This window comes from Ascidia mentula, chromosome 4, assembly GCF_947561715.1.
Source record: "Ascidia mentula chromosome 4, kaAscMent1.1, whole genome shotgun sequence".
In the NCBI taxonomy this organism is placed as follows: Eukaryota; Metazoa; Chordata; class Ascidiacea; order Phlebobranchia; family Ascidiidae; genus Ascidia; species Ascidia mentula.
Genome location: NC_138569.1, coordinates 14356637 through 14377243, shown reverse-complemented (window position 1 = coordinate 14377243; position 20607 = coordinate 14356637). Strand labels below are relative to the sequence as shown.

General features: G+C 39.4%; 3 protein-coding genes across 3 annotated transcripts; 2 read left to right on the top strand and 1 right to left on the bottom strand.

Annotated features, from left to right (window-relative positions):
- The first annotated feature begins 1607 nt into the window (after positions 1-1607).
- On the top strand, positions 1608-4364 carry LOC145897817 (DNA ligase 3-like). Its single transcript, XM_082986264.1, has one exon. It carries the CDS (start codon positions 1679-1681, stop codon positions 4154-4156), a length of 2478 nt encoding a protein of 825 aa, XP_082842390.1. The 5' UTR covers positions 1608-1678; the 3' UTR covers positions 4157-4364.
- A 900-nt stretch (positions 4365-5264) lies between these two features.
- Positions 5265-16321, bottom strand: LOC145898503 (uncharacterized). Its single transcript, XM_082986981.1, has 17 exons — positions 16124-16321; positions 15970-16063; positions 15784-15882; positions 15560-15697; positions 15252-15491; positions 14924-15110; positions 14715-14864; positions 14410-14659; positions 14088-14219; positions 13563-13801; positions 13240-13441; positions 11637-11737; positions 11093-11266; positions 10317-10447; positions 9354-9526; positions 8606-8763; positions 5265-7545 (listed from the first exon to the last, which is right to left on the bottom strand). The coding sequence occupies exons 1-17, from the start codon at positions 16198-16200 to the stop codon at positions 6053-6055; spliced, it is 4038 nt and encodes a 1345-aa protein (XP_082843107.1). The 5' UTR covers positions 16201-16321; the 3' UTR covers positions 5265-6052.
- A 1119-nt stretch (positions 16322-17440) lies between these two features.
- LOC145897549 (eukaryotic translation initiation factor 3 subunit C-like) lies at positions 17441-20476 on the top strand. The gene is made up of 2 exons (XM_082985888.1): positions 17441-20058; positions 20098-20476. Exons 1-2 carry the CDS (start codon positions 17456-17458, stop codon positions 20225-20227), a joined length of 2733 nt encoding a protein of 910 aa, XP_082842014.1. The 5' UTR covers positions 17441-17455; the 3' UTR covers positions 20228-20476.
- The last annotated feature ends 131 nt before the right edge of the window (positions 20477-20607 follow it).

Below are 20607 nucleotides of genomic sequence, written 5' to 3'. Positions count from 1 at the left end.
TGTTCTTCTCGCGGACAACTCCGTCCCGCGAGGCAGATGGCTGACGGGGAGAGTCGTGGATACCTACCCTGCAGAAGATGGATCGGTACGCACCGTACTGGTAAAAACCAAAAATGGGACTTTAAAAAGGCCAATTGCTAAATTGTGCCTGATTTGCAAGGCGGGCGAAAACTAGCGTCGCGTTGTTTTCGATTGTACATAGTGTATGTGTTTGTTACATGCTCGCTGTTGTGTTGTGTTTTAATTGGATGTGGCGAACAGATTCGCACATCGGGGCCGGGAATGTTACAGCGAGAAATGACTTGTATGTGCTTTCTTTCCCTGTTTCTAGTTCATGTCAGTGATCTGACTTCATTGACTATGACGTAACAAGGCATTTACCATGATTGGTTAGAAATCCCAAAACGTAACAATGCGTGTGATGTCATTAGTGTCTCAATGTTGTGCTGACCACATTTTACAGTTTCTTTCTGTGCTGTAAGCAGCAGTTTCAGTTGTCGTGGTTCATAGTTGATCCAATTTAGTTTTGGAAATGTTTGTTCTAACATTGGTGTTTTATGTGTAGCTATAAAAACATGAAAGTTAATTTAACTGAAATGCTGAAACGTGTTAGTCCGTCAAAGTGCCTGTAATTCAGTCCTGGACTCCTAACAAGTTGGTACGTAATTGAATGTGAAATTGTGTTAGTTAAATGTCGTGATAATATTTGTGTATGAGTTAAGAGGTGTTAACTTTCTTAATAACATATTTCTTTGTGTAAGTTTATCGGCCACATTGAATGTGCGTATTATTGCCGATTGTGACACGTTTCTGTTCGTTTAACAGAGAACCAAAGCTGTTGTGCAAACGAGGAGGAATTTGTATCCGAAAAGGCAGGCAGTGTTGCGTTCAAACAAATTAGGAAACCCCCTAGTACGGCGGTCGGTGCAGATCCAGGCTGCACAGATTTTGAGTTAATTACGGCCGCTACATTGAGTGTGTTTCTTCAGTAACAGCATACATGGCAAACCAAATTACTGAAATACTAAAATGCAAAACATGACTTTGCAATATTTTTTGCACATGTGCATTAGAGCGAAGCATCGTAAACAGGCGCAGTAACCAACCAACCACAGTTTTAAATTGTTCAATGGCGTCAGGAAACTGTGTTTTCATGTTTATTCGTCGCATTAATTCAATCAACGAAATCATACGTCGTTTTCGTATATTTCTAGACACAAGAACTTTCTAATTTTGCGCGCACATGTTTACCGTGATTCTTGAACTGTCCCGTGTCCCTCACCAGCATGGACATTTGAACCTTCAACTAAGTTTTTCTGGGCAGAGCCATTATAAGCAGATGCTGATATATGCAAAATGTAACAGCCGCTAAATTGTTTGATATATTTGTATATCTGACTTTCTTCAGACCCCACCATCCATAAACATGACCTGTCAAAAACATCTTTTAATAAACAGACAGCTACAACCTGATATTGTTTAAAAATTAAAAACTTTGCATTTGATATTATATATTATTGTGTAGCATGTGCAAAGGCAAAATACGATCAATATTTAAGGTAAATAAACTTTTGAAATAAAAATGTTTTGTGATTTCGTCAAGGGAAAGTTTGTGGTTTGATTAGGGGAGTATCCTTAATTTTTTATGTGCGCCAACTTGATGACAAAAGCCTGAAAAATGGGTGATGCTACAAAGTTTATTTGTGACTATGCAAAAAGAAAGGCAAATTGCAAAAAATGCAAGCAACCAATTGAGAAGGGAATTCCCAGAGTAGCCAAAGTAGTTCCAAACTATTTTAATGACGGAGATGGAGTAATGAAACAGTACCATCACATTAACTGTATTTTTGAGGTATTTCAAAAAGCCAGAGCTACAACCAAAAAAATTGATGATGTCACAGATTTAGAAGGATTTTCAGAAATGACGGACGACGATAAGGAATTGATAAAGAAAAACATTCAAGAGCTATGCATAAAACAGGAAAATAAAAAGACTCCAAAAAAATCCACCCCACAAAAACGAAAAGCATCCAGCACTTCGGACACACCCCCCGCAAAAGTGAGCACTGAGGCAAAGCCATCCACTATTAATACTCAACCAAAAGCAAATGCTCCTGTTAACCCTAAGAGTAAAGATAATCAGTTTCGGGAGTTCAGGCGTCTCTGTGCAATGATTGCTGATGAATCAAGTTATAATGAAAAAACTAACATTGTCAAAAGTTTTATTACAAAAGGTAGCAGCAACACAGCATTTAGTGGTGATCTTTATGTCATTTTAAAATTACTTTTGCCTGGTGTTATTAAACGAACATACAACCTACAAAGCAAACAGCTGGTTAAACTTTTTAGTCAGATATTTGATCAGGATTTGGATGAAATGGTTGAAGAATTGGAGCAAGGTGATGTGTCTGAAACAGTCTTCAAGTTTTTTGAGTCTAGCTCTGTGTGCCCCCCTATAAAAAAAAGTACATTAACTATTCATGATGTGGATAAGTTTCTTAGCAACCTTGCTTTGTTAACACGAGAAGAGGATCAAATGAGTTGCCTAGAAAAAATTGTCAAGCAATGCACAGCAAATGACCTTAAAACCATTGTGCGACTTATCAAAGGAGACTTGAGGATCACTGCAGGGGCAAAGCACATTTTGGATGCTCTTGATCCTAATGCCCATGAAGCTTTTAAAGCTTCAAAAGATCTTTCTGATGTGATATCTAGGGTTATGAGTAATCGCAAAAGTGGCATTAAAACCTTAGAGGTGAGAGCATCTTTGATGACACCAGTTGCCCCAATGCTTGCAGAAGCTTGCAAGTCCGTTGAACAAGCAATGAAAAAGTGCCCCAATGGAATGTATTCAGAGATAAAGTATGATGGAGAGAGAGTACAGCTGCACATGTCTGGGGGTAACTTTCAGTTTTTTAGTAGAAGCTTAAAACCTGTTCAAAAACACAAAGTGCAACACTTTGACAAATACATTCCTGAGGCATTTCCTGGCAGCAACAATATGATTTTGGACAGTGAGGTTTTACTAATTGACACAAAGACTGGCAATCCGTTGCCATTCGGCACACTGGGCATTCACAAAAAATCGAAGTTTGAAAATGCCAATGTTTGCTTGTTTGTATTTGATATTCTTCACTTTAACGGCGATAATTTAATGACACAATCCCTTGAACAAAGGAGAAAGTGTTTGGAAAAGAACATGAAAGAAATTCCGAACAGAGTTATGCTTTCCGAAATGAAATTCGTCAACAAACCAAATGATCTCAAGAACATGATAATACGGGTTATTCAGGAAGGGCTTGAGGGGTTGGTGTTAAAGGATATTAAAAGTCTGTATGAACCAGGCAAACGTCACTGGCTCAAAGTTAAAAAAGACTACCTGATGCAAGGCCAAATGGCTGACACTGCTGATTTGGTTGTTCTAGGTGCCTACTACGGAACTGGCAGCAAGGGAGGTATAATGTCAGTTTTCTTGATGGGTGTTTATGATGAAAACAAAAAAAGGTGGAGCACTGTGACCAAGGTTGGCAATGGACATGATGACAAGGCTTTGGACAAAATCAACAAGCAGTTAAAAACAGTGAAAATTAGCAAGGATTACAGCAAAGTGCCAACATGGCTGAATGTTACCAAGCAGTATGTGCCTGATTTGATTGTTGCTGACCCAAAATTAGCACCAGTTTGGGAAATTACAGGCACAGAGTTTAGCAAATCAGATGCACACACTGCTGATGGAATATCCATACGTTTTCCAAGAGTTACAAAAATCAGAGATGATAAAACATGGGAAACGGCCACCTCACTTCAACGTCTCAAGTTACTCTATGAAAAATCCAAGGAGGAAACTGATGTGTCACTTTTGCTTGGCCAACCATCCAGCAGTGCCAAAAATATAGATCCAAATGCCAATTTTTTGAATGATGTATTCAGTGGTTTGCGATTTTACATACCAACAAGCTTCCCTGATCGTAAACGCATGGTAAGATACATCAATGCTTACAATGGTGATGTAGTGGAGGAGTTCGACATCAGCAGTGCAACACACATTTTAAAAGGTGACGAAGAAACCAAAGTTTCTGCAGGACCCAATGCCCAAGCAATAAGTGCTGATTGCTTTTGGAGGTCTGTTAAGGAAAAGATTGTACCTCAAAAGTGACGTGTGGACAATATATTTTTTGTATTAGTTTCTTGTGTTGTAGCAATCAACAAATTATGTTTGGAGTTAATCTGTTTCAAACATGTTGCTGAGTTGAAATGAACTGTGTGATTTAAATGTTTTAGTTTTTATTGGTGTAATATTATTTGATTGAATGATTTTTATGTGATCATTTTGGAGTGATAGCTAATAAAATATGTTAAGAAAGTCTGTCGGGGTTTTTACTTTACAGTATGACCCAGATAATGGTAATTTATACATTGGATGGGACATTCTAGGGTTTAAGATTAAGTTAACTCAGTATATGCAAAAAGTGGTCTTTGTTGCTATCTCCACAGGGCCAACAGAGGCACCAACTAGGTAATGCACATAACTACACATCCCTGGGTGGTTTAGACCTCTGGTGGCCCCTGGAACTTCACACCCACCGCTAGCACCGTTGCCGGTGACCGCGCGGTCGCTGTGGGTGATCAGTCACAAGGACCGGTTGTGGAAGGGCGTTCCCGATCTTGCTGGGAAAAGGTTGTTGTGGGCTTGCATGAAAGCAAGACCCGGCAGCGAAGAAAGCGGTTCAGTAAATGTTATCTGTATTTATCCTTGTATTTTCCGAAGTTGTTTGAAGTATGCGTGAACGAGATTTGGCCCGCCATGACTATTGCCCTTCCACGTCAAAGCAGAATCGCGCTGCAGGGCAAACGCGTGTTGCAAATTTATAGCTGGTTTCAGTCACGTGATAGTAAAAAGAAAAAAGGGAGATTGCACCACACGCCAGCAAGCAAACGTATTGCGACAACGTACGTTATCAATTAAATTTAACTGGAATTGTACATTGTTAGCGGTGAATTTAAAGTTAAGAAACTCAGGAAAAATTAAAATCACATCTGCGTAACCGCGTAACCAACAACAAAACCTAGAATTATTTTTTCAGAAGTTTTGTTATCAAAAGTCGAGGTATCTTTTTGAGTTTGGAAACAATCTCTAATTTTACGTATTTGTATTGGGCAAAGGCAACAGTGCCTTTTGTTGCATAATTTGTCCCACATAGTGCGCCCCTGAATTAAAGCTTAGTCGACCCCAGACAAACAAAGTTTATTCATTCATTGGTATGTATTTCCTTGCCGACGTCGACGCGGACGCTCGAGTGAGTCAACACACCGCAACAATAGCGTTCAAGGTACAACACAGCAAGCAATGAATCGCACAGGAAGTAACTTTAATTTACAACTACGCGCGACGTGCAAAACTTTTTGGTTAACGTTGCTCACGAAGGCTTTCAACAACATATATTGCACCGTTTTAAACTTGGGCAGTCTCCAGTAACAGTTTTATGAATCGGTATGTGCAGAAAAGGGAATGTAACGAAATTTATGCGCATTAAAAACCAATTGTCATTGCATGCACACAACAAAACAAGAATCAGTTATGTGTAGCCTAATCAAAATAGTAACTTGTACCGTAGTCCTCGGAAAACACTTCGTATTTTGCTTCACAATGCACCCACAATAGTCCAGTCGTAAATACCATTGCGTCGGGTAATACTACAGAAGAGAATGTTTGGAAATACTTTCACAAAGTAAAAAAGTCATCGAAAACTGTCAATTGCTGAAGAAACGTTATGTTTTAGGAATTTCACAGTGCGCAAAAATCTTTTGACTGCAGCAATTACGGTTTGTTACTTGGGGGCTTACAGCACCGAACGCAAGGTTAGTTTGGGATTCAGTTAGTCGATATCACATTATTTTGTTGAACTTGCTAGGCGGGTATATACGACACTGTAGTATATGAATCAACTGTTTTTAACCACACGGGGTGGGGAAGTAACACGGGTGGTACAACACTACAACAGCTTCCATATATAAAACAGCAAAAAAAACATAACAATAACGTTCCATCTTTCTACACCCATGAAAGACCAGTTGCGTGGCGGCGTGTAATCGTGGAAGACCGAAATTGGCCAGTAGTTTGGCCGCCGGAGGTTACGCACACCTTATTGATACGGTGTCTGTTGATTTCCGACACATACGCGCTTTGAGTGTAAGTTTGTCCCGGGTCTCGCGGCAAATTTTCACAATCCTGGTTGGTCAGGTTGTAACTGTAGGATGTACCGGGGTAGTGGTGTGGTGCTACGTTGTCGCCTATATACTCATACGTCAAATTGCTGTACGCCAAAGGACGATGAATGTCTCTGACATTGGAATCACGCGAGCGACTCGGTTCTGAGACCAGTCGTTTGGTCCTGGGCAGCGGGATTGGCTTCCTTGGCTCGTAGTAGCAATGCTGTGGTTCGAGGTGGTCGCCTGCTGAAAAGGAGCGGTAGTGTTTTCGTGGTGCTGGAATGGGATAATACTTGGGAATGGTGGATTCTATGGATCGACTTGTGTTTCTTATTGCCTCACGAGTAACACTGCTCTGTGTGCTACGGTGGTGAGAATCCACACTTCTAGATCTACCGTGCAGTGATTTGGCGTAAGTATCGTATTCGGTTAGCGGGACTGAGTATTTGCAGACTGCGTTGCTCGTCAGTTCCTCGTAACCCTGGCGTTGTTTGCCAGAAGGGTCGAACGTGTCTAATCGTGGAGAAAATATTTGGGCGTGACCCCATCTAGGGAACTCACTATCGGTAATATTGTCCTCTGCTTGTACAGGAGTGGTTACCGATCGACATCTAAGCGACTGACTGGTGTTAGGACGACGATTGTAGAAGTTTGATTCATCCATGGATGTAGAAGGCAAGTGTTGCTCTCCGTAGTTTCGCGGTGCTACCACATGCGGTTGGGTTAACGTGGAATCGTTGATGAAATGTTCGCCGGAGATTTTACCCACTAGTGCCACAAAAGAGCCATAATATGGCTTCTTCTGTAGTTCGTTTTGTGGAACTGTGTAGTATTCTATGTCTACCTGGCGGTCGGCAATGTTACTTCCTTGATCGGTATCATCAGTGCTAAGATGGCTCGACTCCGCAATGCACACGGCACCGTTGTTGTTATTATTCACGGTCAGTCGCTGATGGAAACTGCGTTTGGTTGCCCAGTGCTGAGCGACACCCAACTGTTCGGCGGCAGATTTTTTCCGAACGACAGAATAACCTGTTTTGTCGTTCTTTGCTGACTTGGGTGGCGACGTGCAGTTATCTGCGGTAAGATGGTCCAGATCGCTGTTTCCGTTTACACCGTTTTCGGAGGATGTCCTGTTACATTTCGGTTCGTTGCCCTGTTGGGGATTCGCTTTTGGACGTGATGTTGACACCGCTGCGAATACAGCTTCGCCGCGCAATGACTGCACCGAATCCACACGTCGAACTGAAACGGTTGTGTCGGTAGGGGGCGCTGTGCGATCCCGGGAAGAATTATTTTGAGACTGCTTGGGAACGCGGTTCACAGCAGATCCTCCTGCAAATTAATCAGAATTTGATAAAAAGAGGTTGTTTACACGTGTGATTAAAAAGTGGCAAAGCACTACGGTAGTTATTTGATTTGTATAGAAATGTTAAAATAGCCTATAAAACATAGTTCTCACACGTTTTTTTGACACTGTAAAAACGTCCCGGAAAGAACTTACAGAGTGAAGTTACTTGGATATCCACTGCAACAACACATTTACTTCCTATTAAGTTAATTTGGAATGAATCAAATATGTTGTATTGTAAATTTACACGATCAATAGATGACTTCCAGTAGTTTATATTTGGATTTTTACCAACGATTGCACGTTAGGATAAATAAACCGCTAGGGCCCGAGGCCTGAACCGTGTGGTTTGTGTGGCTGCCATGGAAGCAGCAAATGTGGATTATCCACCATTGACCTTTCGCCAAGTAGAGTTTGCCAATGCTAAACTGTCACAAACGCTTCAAAAATAAGTACAACCGCACCCTATAACCAAACCAAACAGCCGATAGTTTACATTTAATATTTGACAAACAAACCCATGATCTACAATCTTGATAATAACCAGATTGCACCAAATTCACTATCTTCGTCAGTGAATCAATTTATTTTCTATTTTTATCAGTGGTGTCGTTTTTGTTGCAGGTTTTGTGTTACCTTTCGACAAAATTGCATTTTTCTGGCCTTTTCAGAGGTGTCCCAATGTAAAGTAATAGGTTGTCAACTGTGGGTAACTGCACTGTTGTGATAGTTTTTTGATGTTGTTAATTCCATGTCTTACTTTTATTTATGTTTTTCGACTCCTGGACAATTATTTTCTTGTTGTTTACAATATAGCAACTGACTATGCCCAAAAAGGGAAATATTTGCTCCTGAATATCTTGTGAAACCAGACTAATTGTGCTTTCACAGCAAGTGCTTATTGTACGCATTTAACAATGTATCGTTTCCCCTGATATACATTTAACATTAATTTACAAGAATTAAGTTTGTATCCATAAATGAGAACCTACACGCCCATTTCGATAACCAACTTAACGTACTCAAAGTAACAGAAAAACTTACCACCATGTACCGCTTTGTAGCTAAGCGGATCGAAATCAAGGCCCACGTCTCCCATTACACCAGGAAAGTTAAGGTCAAGACCTTCAAAGGGACTGCTGTTTCGTCGTCGACGGTTTTCCTCGTCATTTTCAGCGTGATGCGAATTGTGCGGTGGTAAACTAATCAATAAATTAGAAAGAATAGAGTTTTAATGGTAGCAAGTGCCAACTTGATCGTACAATTATCTTCATTGATGAAATGTTTTTGTTCCATACTTAAATATTAATGAACGCAATAGTTAATTTTTGAAATTTGAAATTCACAATATAGCAACTATAATAATGTGTGCTCCTGGTCGTTCTGTGACGTAATTTCTTTTATTTTCAAACACGTAATTGAATTTAAAAGCGCTGCCTTGTACCTTCGTTTGCGCACAATAAGTTCAACCACTTACAATCCCTTTCATGTCATATTGAAAAGCTCACGGGAGTTGTCTGTTTAAAGCGCACCGCTAACCACAAGGAAAACCTGATTAACTGTTAACATTTTGCACCAAAGTTGCCGCCTCTACAAACGTGATTATGCGTATACAGCATCTGAAACTTGCTTCACGGTTACACAGTAAGAAAACGACAGTTTTCCAATTGTGGTTTGGTACAACTGCTTTATCAAGATTCTTTTTGTATCTTATATACTTTTTCGTACAAACACAAAGCGTTTCCTGAAACAAAACAGCTATTTACATGTAAGAAGGGTTGACAATTCTTACCCGGCTGCTTCCCTGTCCAGAGCTTCTAAACACTCGTCAGAATAAACTCCGCCCGAAGGACGAACGTGTTTTGGTCGCTGTGGTTTCGCTTGAATATCTTCATCTGTTGGTTCGACACCAGTACATGACACCTGCGGTTCAGGCCTCCTTCTGTCCGACAAACTGGACGACTCCTGTAGCACACATTGATGTGGTGTGTTGCTTAATAATTATGTAAGGCTTAAGCTTGAAGTTGCATCATAATACGTATCATTTAACACTGACTTCAAATATTGAAAAATTGGGATCTTAGCCATAGATTGCATGATTGCCTAGCGATCACTCTACTACTACGGAAGTTATCATTGAACAAGTTAACAAAATTATTGTGTACTAATGGCCAACTTGATTGTCCTTTTGAACTGCGAAGTTGAATCACAAAATGCACGCGTCGTTCAATTAAAAACACAAAAAAGGGAACATCCAGCTGACTATCGTGACAAACTTCCCTGAAATGCAATTTTCTATGGCGCAGGGAAATACCAAACGCATAAAGACAATAAAAGGTCAGGCTAAAAATAGCAGAACACACAGACTGGCCAATACATTTGTAATCTCCACAGTTATTGTGGCCGAGAGTATTAAAGACTCAACCAGAAACAGCCAAATAATTGACGAATATTATACCGGCACTAGTTCGTTGAATACAATCTACATTAATTTGTGTGCCAGAAAGTCAGTTATATTGAAAAAGACATAACGCAGCGCAATTTGTTTCACCTCGTTTACTTACTTCATAGTTTTCCAAACGAGACCATACGTATTTTGGAAAATTATGTACATCAATATCCAAGTTTGAGACATATATATCTTTATATCTTGCTTAATTCGCAAAGGATAAATGACGATTTTCGCGTGTGCAAATTTTAAGCTTACAATGCTAAAATCAAACCACATGAAAGGCTTTGAGTCTTTGGCAACTACCTCGTTGGAAACAGCTTGCAATAAGGAGGCGTGAGAAAAGTTGAGAGCCCTTCGCGTCACTGAACTTTGGACGAGCTCCGTTGATCTGCTCGACGCGAGTGAATCTTCGCTCTGACAACGACGTAGCGACGCTGTGTGAAAAGGAACATGAGGTTTAGCGGTCAAGTGTGCTGTGGCATTGTTTACTTTCATTTATTCAATGCTAGGGTGAGAATATTGTTGGTGATGTTTGTACTGACTATTGCGTGTGTTGATGACGAACCAACTGCGTGAATTATCTAACATGCAAATACTCGATTTGCCTTTATCCACGACTTGTCAAACGTTTTGCGCCATCTCAGCGTCCTCAACGTGGGTCATGGAGATAAAACAAGTGCATGCGTTAAGCTGGGCAAAATATTCAAATTTTTTCTTGCTGTCAACATCAGTTTATAGTAACAGTTGCATATGTGACGTCGCTTTTCCTGTCAGTGGTGGGCGAATATAAGCGAATGCGCGTGGGTTTTCCGGGAATCGCTAACATTTATTACACTGTACCTGACGACTCGTGGCAGGCATGTAAAGGCTGACAACACGCACAGAAATGGCGCAGTGTCGCGTAAAGCACTTTTAATCGAACGCCAATCACGCTAATTGCGGAAATCGCCGCATTTATGCGAGTCGTGTTTGGTAGTGCGCCAAATTGTCTGTCGGGTGATGCTCACATATGGGCATTACTTGATAAGTCGTTCGCCCCGCGCCTCGCCTAATGCTTTGCACACAACCCTCAAGTCTACCTTGTCTCGAAACAGCGGTGGAGCTTTTCCTCAACAAGCTGCCAAGCTTCACTTTCCAGGTAGAACCGTTTTGGTTGTTGGGTTGATGCCTGGTCGTCGAGGAAGGTGTTGCACAATTTTCTGGGATTGACGAACTCAGGGGAGCTGTCATGGCACTGGCTCGTCGTTGATGGCCTGTTATATAGGAAACTTTTATTTACATGCATAATGTCTGCTAGACTGATAGACTTTCTCCTTGGCCCACTGATTGAAATCATGTTTCCAATCTTACATCTTTCCAGTAAAACCAAAATCAAAAGTAAAATTTTGTGGTTGCTGTCTTTCGGGCATAGTTTTTAACAAATTATACAACTGTGGCTTTTTAAAACACCAAACTTTGTGCATTTTTTACAATCTATGCAGGCCAAAGTCACTAGGAAATTTAATAACATATGGTTGAAAAACAACTTTCTTATTTATCTTTTTTTGCAACTTGCTGTGATTAGCATGGTAGTAATTAGCACTATTTGTGAGCATCCTGAAACAGGTTTAATATTTTTCTCACCAATTTTTTTGACATTTGTGGGTGGAGCGGAGCCTCGAGTTTTCTGGGTGAGATTGGCTGCACTCATTGAGGTAGGTGGGGCTTTTTTGTGTTGTCTTTTTCTGGTAATGCAACAGCATGACACAATTTACACACAGGTAAATGGTTATAAATAAACGGTTGAACGAAAGTGGTTAACAAATAATGTACGTTGACAATTTTATGTGCAACAAGACGGAACAGAATACAATACAAACATGTTGATGTGTGAAACAACAAGTAGTAAAACTTAAACACAATGCAAACAAAAGCACTTACTGTTTAACAAATGTTGATTTCTCTCCCACATAAACAACCTCGCAGACAAATCTCATGCAAGCAAGTAGAAAAGCAAATGAAAAAATAGAGTAGAAAATGTTCAGTAGAGGTAAATGAAGCATGCATAAAAAGTCCATTGGGGTTTGCCATTCAAGCATGCTTCATTGTTGGCACAAAGTAAAGGTAAAAACCAACAGGCTCCAGTAACACAGCAATTCAACATGCAGCATTATTTTTTAAAAACTATGGGGTTCACTTTAAAGTGCTGTTAGGAGGACCTGGATGTTAGCAGTACTTGGTTTGTTAGTGTCCTTAGGTGTTTGTAAAAAGAGTAACTATGTGGCAAAAAGCAACGAAGAATTAAAAAATTAATAAATTTGTACACAATTACATATATGGTATTCATTGGGGGCAACGTGAAATTATTATATTCGTGAGTGATCAATTTTGAAATGTGTAAAATGAAATGCATGCAATCTAGATGTTATTCTAAGTAAACCCTACTGCTACCAAAAGCAGTTGCATTTATTCAGGGAAAACAAATTTCCACCAGCAACAAAATTAGTTTCCAAAACCAGCAAGGGGTGAGAGTAAAGGTTAAGTATTGATTGTGAGGTTTGGGCAAATTACTTTTAGCACACAGGGGAAAGGTTTTTGTCTAAAGCTGTGAGGACTTTCTGCGGAACTCCTTATCTACGTCCCCATTTTTGTTGGCACCCTCAGGGCTGTCAACTGTCGTAAAGATGCGACTTATGGTTACTTGACGATTTCTGCGTTTTTGCGTGAAGTCGCCGTAAGACCGTCTGCAGATGTTACATAATTGTATAAAAACCTACAACTCAAGTTAACAACAAATGGCCCATGATGTTAAGCATAACAAGCTAGTGGCCCGACTGTTTTCATATTTTCAACAATATGCTTGTATTTGTTTAAACAAACACAGCAATATTTTTACATTAAACAACCTCAAAACAAGTTTTGGGCACATCACTTAAAAACCTAAAGATAGATTAACATCACAATGTAATGTACCATTCTACCACCACCTCAGTTTCACCATCTAAACAGAAGAAGTTATGTTGATGAGAAAAAGGTTACACTATCATGATATACATGTCAAAAATACAAAAAGCAAAATGGAAACACAACTGTTTCTGTCAGTTAATGTATCTACCTGGCATGGGGCTAATTTACCTGTATGTTACAATGAATGAGTGGAAAGTAAGTTGCAGGCATATGCAAGTGCACAATCAACGATACATGTGAACACAATGTGAGCCTGATACAACATCATAAAAGAACTAACCTCCTGTCATTAGAAGATCTTGAAGCAGCTGATGAGTTTCTCAGTCTTACGTCTGATGCTTTCTCAGAAAGGGCAGAAGAGTTAAAGTTGTCAGAAGATGTTGGTGTTGTGGCTGTCCTTGACCTGGCCTGTGCTTCCTCCAAACTGATTAGTTTGGGTGTTGAAAGCACCATTAGAGACCGAGGTCGCAATGGTTTGTGGTCTGTAACATAAGGCATACAGAGTTATGATTTTTAGCAAAAACGCTATAAATTAAATGCACAATAATAATTATGGTCAAAAAGTCTTCTGTTTGTGTTTAACAGGAGACAGGTAAATCATACCTGCATCATACTGCTTTGTTTGTAGTTGATCACTGAACAGTAAATCACTGTTGACTATCATAAATTCAAGGACCACAGACTGTACTCGTGCTTCAGTGAAAGCAGCCAGCCCAGCTTCAATTTCCCTTGATCGAAGAAGATTTGGAGCCCAAACAATTGCAAGGTTTCGACAATGCATTGACGTTCGGGAATCGTGGCCAGCCATAAAATTTAGATGCATGATAAGGTGCCTTAGAGTTCTGAACAAACAAGTTTTTTGGATTTACTCACAAGACATGTCTTGTTACAACAAAACTATAAAATATTTATATTTGCTGTTTAATTGTCAAGTACACATAAAGGCCTTATACTGTAACATGACAAAACCTAATATTTATTTTTTGTACAGCCACATGGCACAAAAACCACAAACATTTTTTCCCTGCGAAAATATTGTCATGCTTTAAAGTCAGTGCTGCAAGTTGACTTAGAAAGATAGGCTAGGCTGTGACAAAATCAATAAATTGATTCCAGCCAAGCACAAACCTGTAGTGAGGTGGGGGGAGTTGCTGGATGACATCATGGACTTTGAGTAATCTCTCTTCAGCCTCATAGTCTGTCACTGCACTAGCAAACCTGTTGTAGAGCTGATAAGTAAGTAGAGGGTTCGGCAACTCTCTGCAAAAAAATCATTTCTGTTTTTATGTTGTTAGAAATTGTTATAATACTACTTGCATAACTTATAATCCATGTGCTGGATGTTGTCATACTTTAAAATGGCCTTGAGTGCAAAGCATCACTAATTTTTAAAACAATCAATTGAATCTATCAACAAACCAAGTAAATACGAAGACAGATAATAAATTACCTGAAATACAACTTGCACAGGCCAGCTATACTGTGGGGATCGCACACCACATTATTTTCCTTGGACATGCCAGGAACATGGCCAGTTTTGGGAAGCCCAGCAACAGCTTTCTCGAGGTTGGGACGGTTGTCAGAGTCAAACTCATAACGCAGAAACCTGATGTGTGAAGCTACACCAGATATCCTGTATATCCCATCCACAATTCCATGTTCCTCCACAAACTTTATACACTCCAACACAACCGATGGCACTGCATCACATATATCAATAGTTAGCTGTTCTGTAGAGTTTTTTTTTATATATACCGTCTTCTTCAGTTCTGTGGAGCAATTCCCCTAAATCACAGCCGAAAACCCGCTCCTTCAGAATACCCTTCTTTTTTAATTGTGACTTTGTGGGGCGATTTGCTAAAAAGGACCTTAGAAAATCCATAATTTTTCCATTTTTCTTTGCAACTGAAACATAAACTGAAATAATCCAACTGTTCCACACATAAGCCCAATCAAACGCGCACTTGGTCTGATGATTGTTGGACCATTATATTGAGGGGGTGAAAAGGGCCTGTCTTGGGTTCCAGCAATATCATTAGCACTATTAATACGCCGAACACACTGGGAAGGGAATGAACCCACTCTTAGGCCTTGTTTGCCTCTCCACCAACCAGAGGCACCCATCTCTATAATTGATACCATGTCACCAACCTATAAAAAATTTCTCTTTTACTTTTGCATTAAAATTAGGATTTTAATGCCTTTTAGGACTCTTTCTTTAACATTAAAAACAGCAACACTACCATAAAAAAGCTGGAATTTACAGTTTCTAAATTAGGAACACTTAAATACATCAAGGTTTAGCTCATCCTCATCTCTGGCAGTATATCTTTTAACAACTCGAGCTGCAGCTATTGCTGGAATGTTGATGTCTGCAACATCTCCTAGTGCATGGGGCACAAGATGACGGCCATGATTATCCGTTTCCAGCCAATGTAGTACAGGAGCACAAAATATTTGCCCCCCACTATCTCCAATATTGGTCATAACTGACAAATCCAACATGTAGTCTTGTAGATTTTGATGAATGACCTGTTAATTTTAATTAAGTGTTAACAATACCAAAGCATATCACTTTAAATCATTTTTAGGTAATGTACATCAAGTGGCTTTGGCTGCAGGTCATCTTCATTTATTGTAGAAAGTCTAGAAAACCTTCGGTCAAAAACACATTCATGCAGCAAGGTGTCAAGCTTTTCAAAATGGGCAAGGTTACGGCGAACTACCCATGTACGTTCCTGTTGAAAATTGCAATGTAAGACACTATAATAAAGACCTACAACAGTTGTATATATGACTTTGAACAAATAAATGTCCATATTACCTTGCATGTTACACGAACACAAAATGCTGGTTTATAGCCTTCAAATATAAATGATCCATTAATCTGCAGTCCATCATTTAGCTCCTCAATGAGTGAAAGCTATGGAAAACAAGTAAATCGTCAAAAATGTGTGTAATCATTTTCCTTTAAAATACCAAATTCAGCTCAAAAAAGCAAGTAACTTACCTTTATCTGACCATAATCCACACTTTCATAATGAAAATGGGCACAGTCTTCAATTCGTGGAAACTTACTTGGTGAAGTATCAGATGCAAATTGCCTGCAAATATAATTAAACAAGGTAAACTATTGTTTTGCCTTATTTGATGTAATTGGTTACCTTGGACTCAATGAAATTGAAGTTCGAATCTTCGGAGAGTTGACAGGAATGTCAACTGAGGCACTCTCAGAACTCATCTCTTTGTGTGCTAGTTCACATGTTTATCATGGCCTATATTATACAACCTGACGCCATGCTGGCTTGCGTAAAAGTTTACTAACATACACAGCGAGCGTGCCTGCGCGATAACAATTAAAATAACAACATGCTGTATCAAATTCCCTATAGGCCATGGCAGGATGACAAAGTTTGATAACTAAGTTTGTTGTGGCGAAATAAACACAATAATGAGTACCAAGCTATACCAAAACATTTCAGACAACGACCAGGCAACAACATTCCTACAGTTCCTATATACGACGAGATCCAGAAATCTGCAAGAAAATGTTTGATTCCGTGCACCAAGACCAGACGCTGTGCGATTCTGTGCCACTTTTTCAGCAACACTGGAGAGCAATGCTTCAATTTCAAAAAAACTTTTATGCAATTGCAAACAAAAAAAATATTTACAATATAATAAACAGCAACAGGCTTTGTTTTTGAAGTATATTTTCGTGTTCGCTTTGTTTTTTGTAACGTGAGTTTGTATCATTCTTTTTGAGAGTTTCCCAACCTGGCAGGGAAAATATGGTTATGCCTGAATTGTATTGTGTTTTTGTATACTGCTTTAAAGTTTAATTTGCACGAAAAATTCACAGGTTAACTTTATTGTTACAAACGATATTTTGCAATCACGGGCCGTAAGTGGTTACGTAACAGTCTCTAATTTATAGTCACGTGGCTTACCCACGAGCTTGCTCATGCTGGAACTCCGCACTTCAGCAAATAAAATGCAAATACGTTGGTTTGACGCTTTAATTAGAGAAAACACATGTCTACAACTAGAATTTGTCAAATCAATTAAAAAATGAACGTACTACAACTGTGATGCAAATCTAAACTTATTTCTTTGACTGTATGCTTCAAACTTGCTTCAGCAAATGTAAAAAGTCATTTGCAAGTAGAAAGCTGTTACGACATTAACGTTTTGTTGCACGTCTAAGGTGTTGTCGAAAAATACTGTAGATGAATACTTATTTGTTTGCACGTTATCAGGGGCTAAGAACCTAAATTTTACTTTTGTAGTTTGGGAGACGTTCAGTTGATTACCAACATTCGCGAACATTTTTTGTATAGTTACGCATGAGATTATATTTGTTCTCGCCGACTACCAATTCCAGACGAATTTTTATTGCTTGTTTTAAAAACCATTTCATTTTTTCAAAAAGTATTCTCATTGGCACCTTTACAAGTAAATCATCATGTCTTTTTAGTTGTCAAAATAGTTGAAGAATGTCTTCATCCAAATTCTATGCTGCGGAATCCAGTAGTGACACTGATGATTCCTCATCAACATCTGATGATGAAACTCCGCAAATATCCAAATCAAAGTCGTCTGCACCACGTGTATATTTACTAAGCGATGATGAAGTAGAAACACAGAGAGTTGTGAGAAGTGGAAAAGAAAAACGTTGGGAAGGGCTACAAAACATTATTAAGCTAATGCAAAATTACCGCAAAAACCGAGACATGTCTCGTTTGGCTGATGAGTTTGACAACCTATGTAAGCTCTATGTGAAATCGAAGAATGTAATATTGAAAGAAGGAATTCCACGGTTTTACACAAGAAATCTTGTTGAAACAGAGGACTACATTAATGAGCTTTGGAAAGATAAAGATTTCCGAAAAAAGACAAGCAAGTTGAACTCCAAAGGTTTGAGTAGCATCAGGCAAAAGCTTCGCAAGTACTTGAGAGACTTTGAAAAAGAGGTTGCTGATTACAGAGCCAACCCTGATGTGGATGAGAAGGTGACTGATGCTCCTGAAAAGGATGAAAGTGATGAGGAAGAAGATGAGGGCCAGGATGTGGATACATTTTTGAGTTCTCCTGCAAGAGCTGCTCCTCTTATTGAGCCAAAAGCACAGCCGTTTACTGTTGATGATGACAGTTCTGACACATGGACTGATCATAGTGATGATAGTTACTCGGATGAATCAGATGAAGGTGGCTTGGGAGGAAGGCAACTAACTGCTGAGTACTTTCTCAAAAAAGTGCCTGGTAAAGATGATGCAGGAGACAAGGGCAAAAAGAAAGATCGTGGCCAGCAGCAACGAGATGGTAAAAAGAAGAAGGATGAAGACTGGGAGGAAGTTAAGCGTGTTGGCAAAGCAAAGGTTACCCTGTTTGATAAGGACACCGAAATTACTCATCCAGTCGTATTAAAAAAGCTTAATGAAATCATTTTGAATCGTGGACGACGCTCTACAGTGAGAAAAGAACAAGTGGATTTGTTGAAACAGTTGAGGCAGGTTGCAGAAGATAACAATCTTGGGCCAGCCATGACTATCAGAATAACTTTTGATTTAGTATCAGCATTCTTTGATTACAATTCAAAAATTTTGGATTGCATGAAAGCAGAACCTTGGAATGATGTGCTGCAATATGTAGAGGAAATCCTTGACCTTCTTGAAGAACATACTGACATCATTGTAGCTGAAAATACATCTCAAGAATCTGAAAATGTGGCAGACAAAGCTGCAGGGTACCGCTTGAATGGAAGTCCAGTTGTCATGGTGGAAAAGTTGCATTCAGAATATATTAAAATTCTTCAAAATTCTGATGCTCACTCCACAGAGTATGTGAAGCATTTACGAGAAGAATCTCGGGTAATCAACAATATTTCTAAGCTGCAAAAATATGTGGAACGTATTGGATCATCTCAGAATATTTGTCGCACGTATCTGTTGCTGGTTGAGTATATATATTTTAAGTATGACCCCAAATCAGTTGTGACAGTTGGTAAAGATGAAGATGGTGAAAAAGAAAAAAATACTTCTTTCGATCATATGAAGAGATTGTGTCAGTACATTTATACAAAAGATTCATCAGATCGTCTGAGAACAAGAGCAATTTTGCATCATATTTATCACCACTGCCTCCATGATCGTTGGTATGAAGCTCGTGATCTCATGCTTATGTCACATCTACAGGAAACTATTCACTTTTCTGATGTGCCAACTCAGATTATTTATAATCGTACCATGGTGCAACTTGGTCTTTGTGCCTTTAGAAGAGGCCTTATGAAAGAATCTCACAATGCATTGGTTGACATTCAGTCTACAGGCAGAGCTAAGGAATTGTTGGCCCAAGGTTTGCTTTTGCAGCGCCAGGGTGAAAGAATTAGCCCTGAACAAGAAAAGGTGGAAAAATGCAGACAGATTCCTTTTCACATGCATATCAATCTAGAGTTGCTGGAATGTGTTTATCTGGTATCAGCCATGCTTCTAGAAATACCCTATGTTGCTGCACATGAGTTTGATGCCAGGAGAAGAATGATCTCTAAGCAGTTTCACCACCAGCTTCGTGTCAGTGAAAGGCAATCATTGTTGGGGCCTCCAGACAACATGAGGGAGCATATTGTTGCTGCAGCCAAAGCTTTGAAAATGGGTGATTACCGTATATGTCTTCAATATGTGATCAATGAAAAGATGAACAACAAAGTTTGGAATCTGTTTAACAACAAAGAAAGTGTTGTTAACATGCTTGAAACAAAAATAAAAGAGGAATCCCTGTGTACTTACCTATTTACCTACAGTCAGTTCTATGATAACATCAGTTTGGATTGGTTTTCATCAATGTTCGAATTAGATAGAGCATCTTGTCACAGAATTATTAGCAGGCTTATCATCAATGAGGAGTTGTCCGCCTCCTGGGATGAGCCATCATCAAGCCTGGTGCTCCATCGTACAGACCCAACAAGACTGCAGAACATGGCAATCCAACTGGGTGAAAAGGTCTCCACTCTTGTTGATATCAATGAAAGAATCTTGGAAGCAAGAGCAGGTGGTGGTGGCTTTCAGAATTATCGCCAAGATACAGGCTACCAAGGAAATCGGTATCAGGGAAATCGCTCAAACTATTCATCTGGCAGAAGCGGTGGTTACCAAGGCAATCGTGGATCAGGGTACCAAGGGCAGAGAAGTGGCTATCAAGGCTCCCGTGGTGGTGGGGGTTATCATGGTGATTCCTATGGATACAGAAAAGATGGGTACAAAGCCCGGTAAATGTGTAGGAAAATTTGCAACGTATACAATTTGCTTTATGTTCCAAAGATATGTTTTGGTGATAAAAAATAGGGAGTAAAAGAATGTGTGATTTGTTGTGTGGCATTGTGGTTCACCACTTGTTAAAAGTTAATTGTATAACCTGGTTTGTAAATATTTGTGAGATCCAAGTAATGACTATGAAGGCTGTTTTACTTGTGATGGTGTTGCATGTAATTTGTTTTAAAACCGTTTGTGAAAACATGAAATTACCGAATATGTTTGTGCTGCTGTCAGTTAATAAAGGCTGAAAGACATGGGTGTGCACTGTCACATGGCATGGTCACAAACTGCATTTATATGGGGGAAAATTATTATTTGTTACCGTGAACACATGGGCG

Coding starts and splice junctions, on each gene's coding strand:
- LOC145897817 (XM_082986264.1), top strand. CDS start 1,679: ATGGGTGATGCTACAAAGTTTATTTGTGACTATGCAAAAAGAAAGGCA.
- LOC145898503 (XM_082986981.1), bottom strand. CDS start 16,200: ATGAGTTCTGAGAGTGCCTCAGTTGACATTCCTGTCAACTCTCCGAAG. Junction 15,492..15,559: donor TGCAGCCAAAGCCACTTGAT/GTACATTACCTA, acceptor TAAAATTAACAG/GTCATTCATCAAAATCTACA. Junction 8,764..9,353: donor CTGGACAGGGAAGCAGCCGG/GTAAGAATTGTC, acceptor TTTATTGATTAG/TTTACCACCGCACAATTCGC.
- LOC145897549 (XM_082985888.1), top strand. CDS start 17,456: ATGTCTTCATCCAAATTCTATGCTGCGGAATCCAGTAGTGACACTGAT. Junction 20,059..20,097: donor ACAGGCTACCAAGGAAATCG/GTATCAGGGAAA, acceptor ATCTGGCAGAAG/CGGTGGTTACCAAGGCAATC.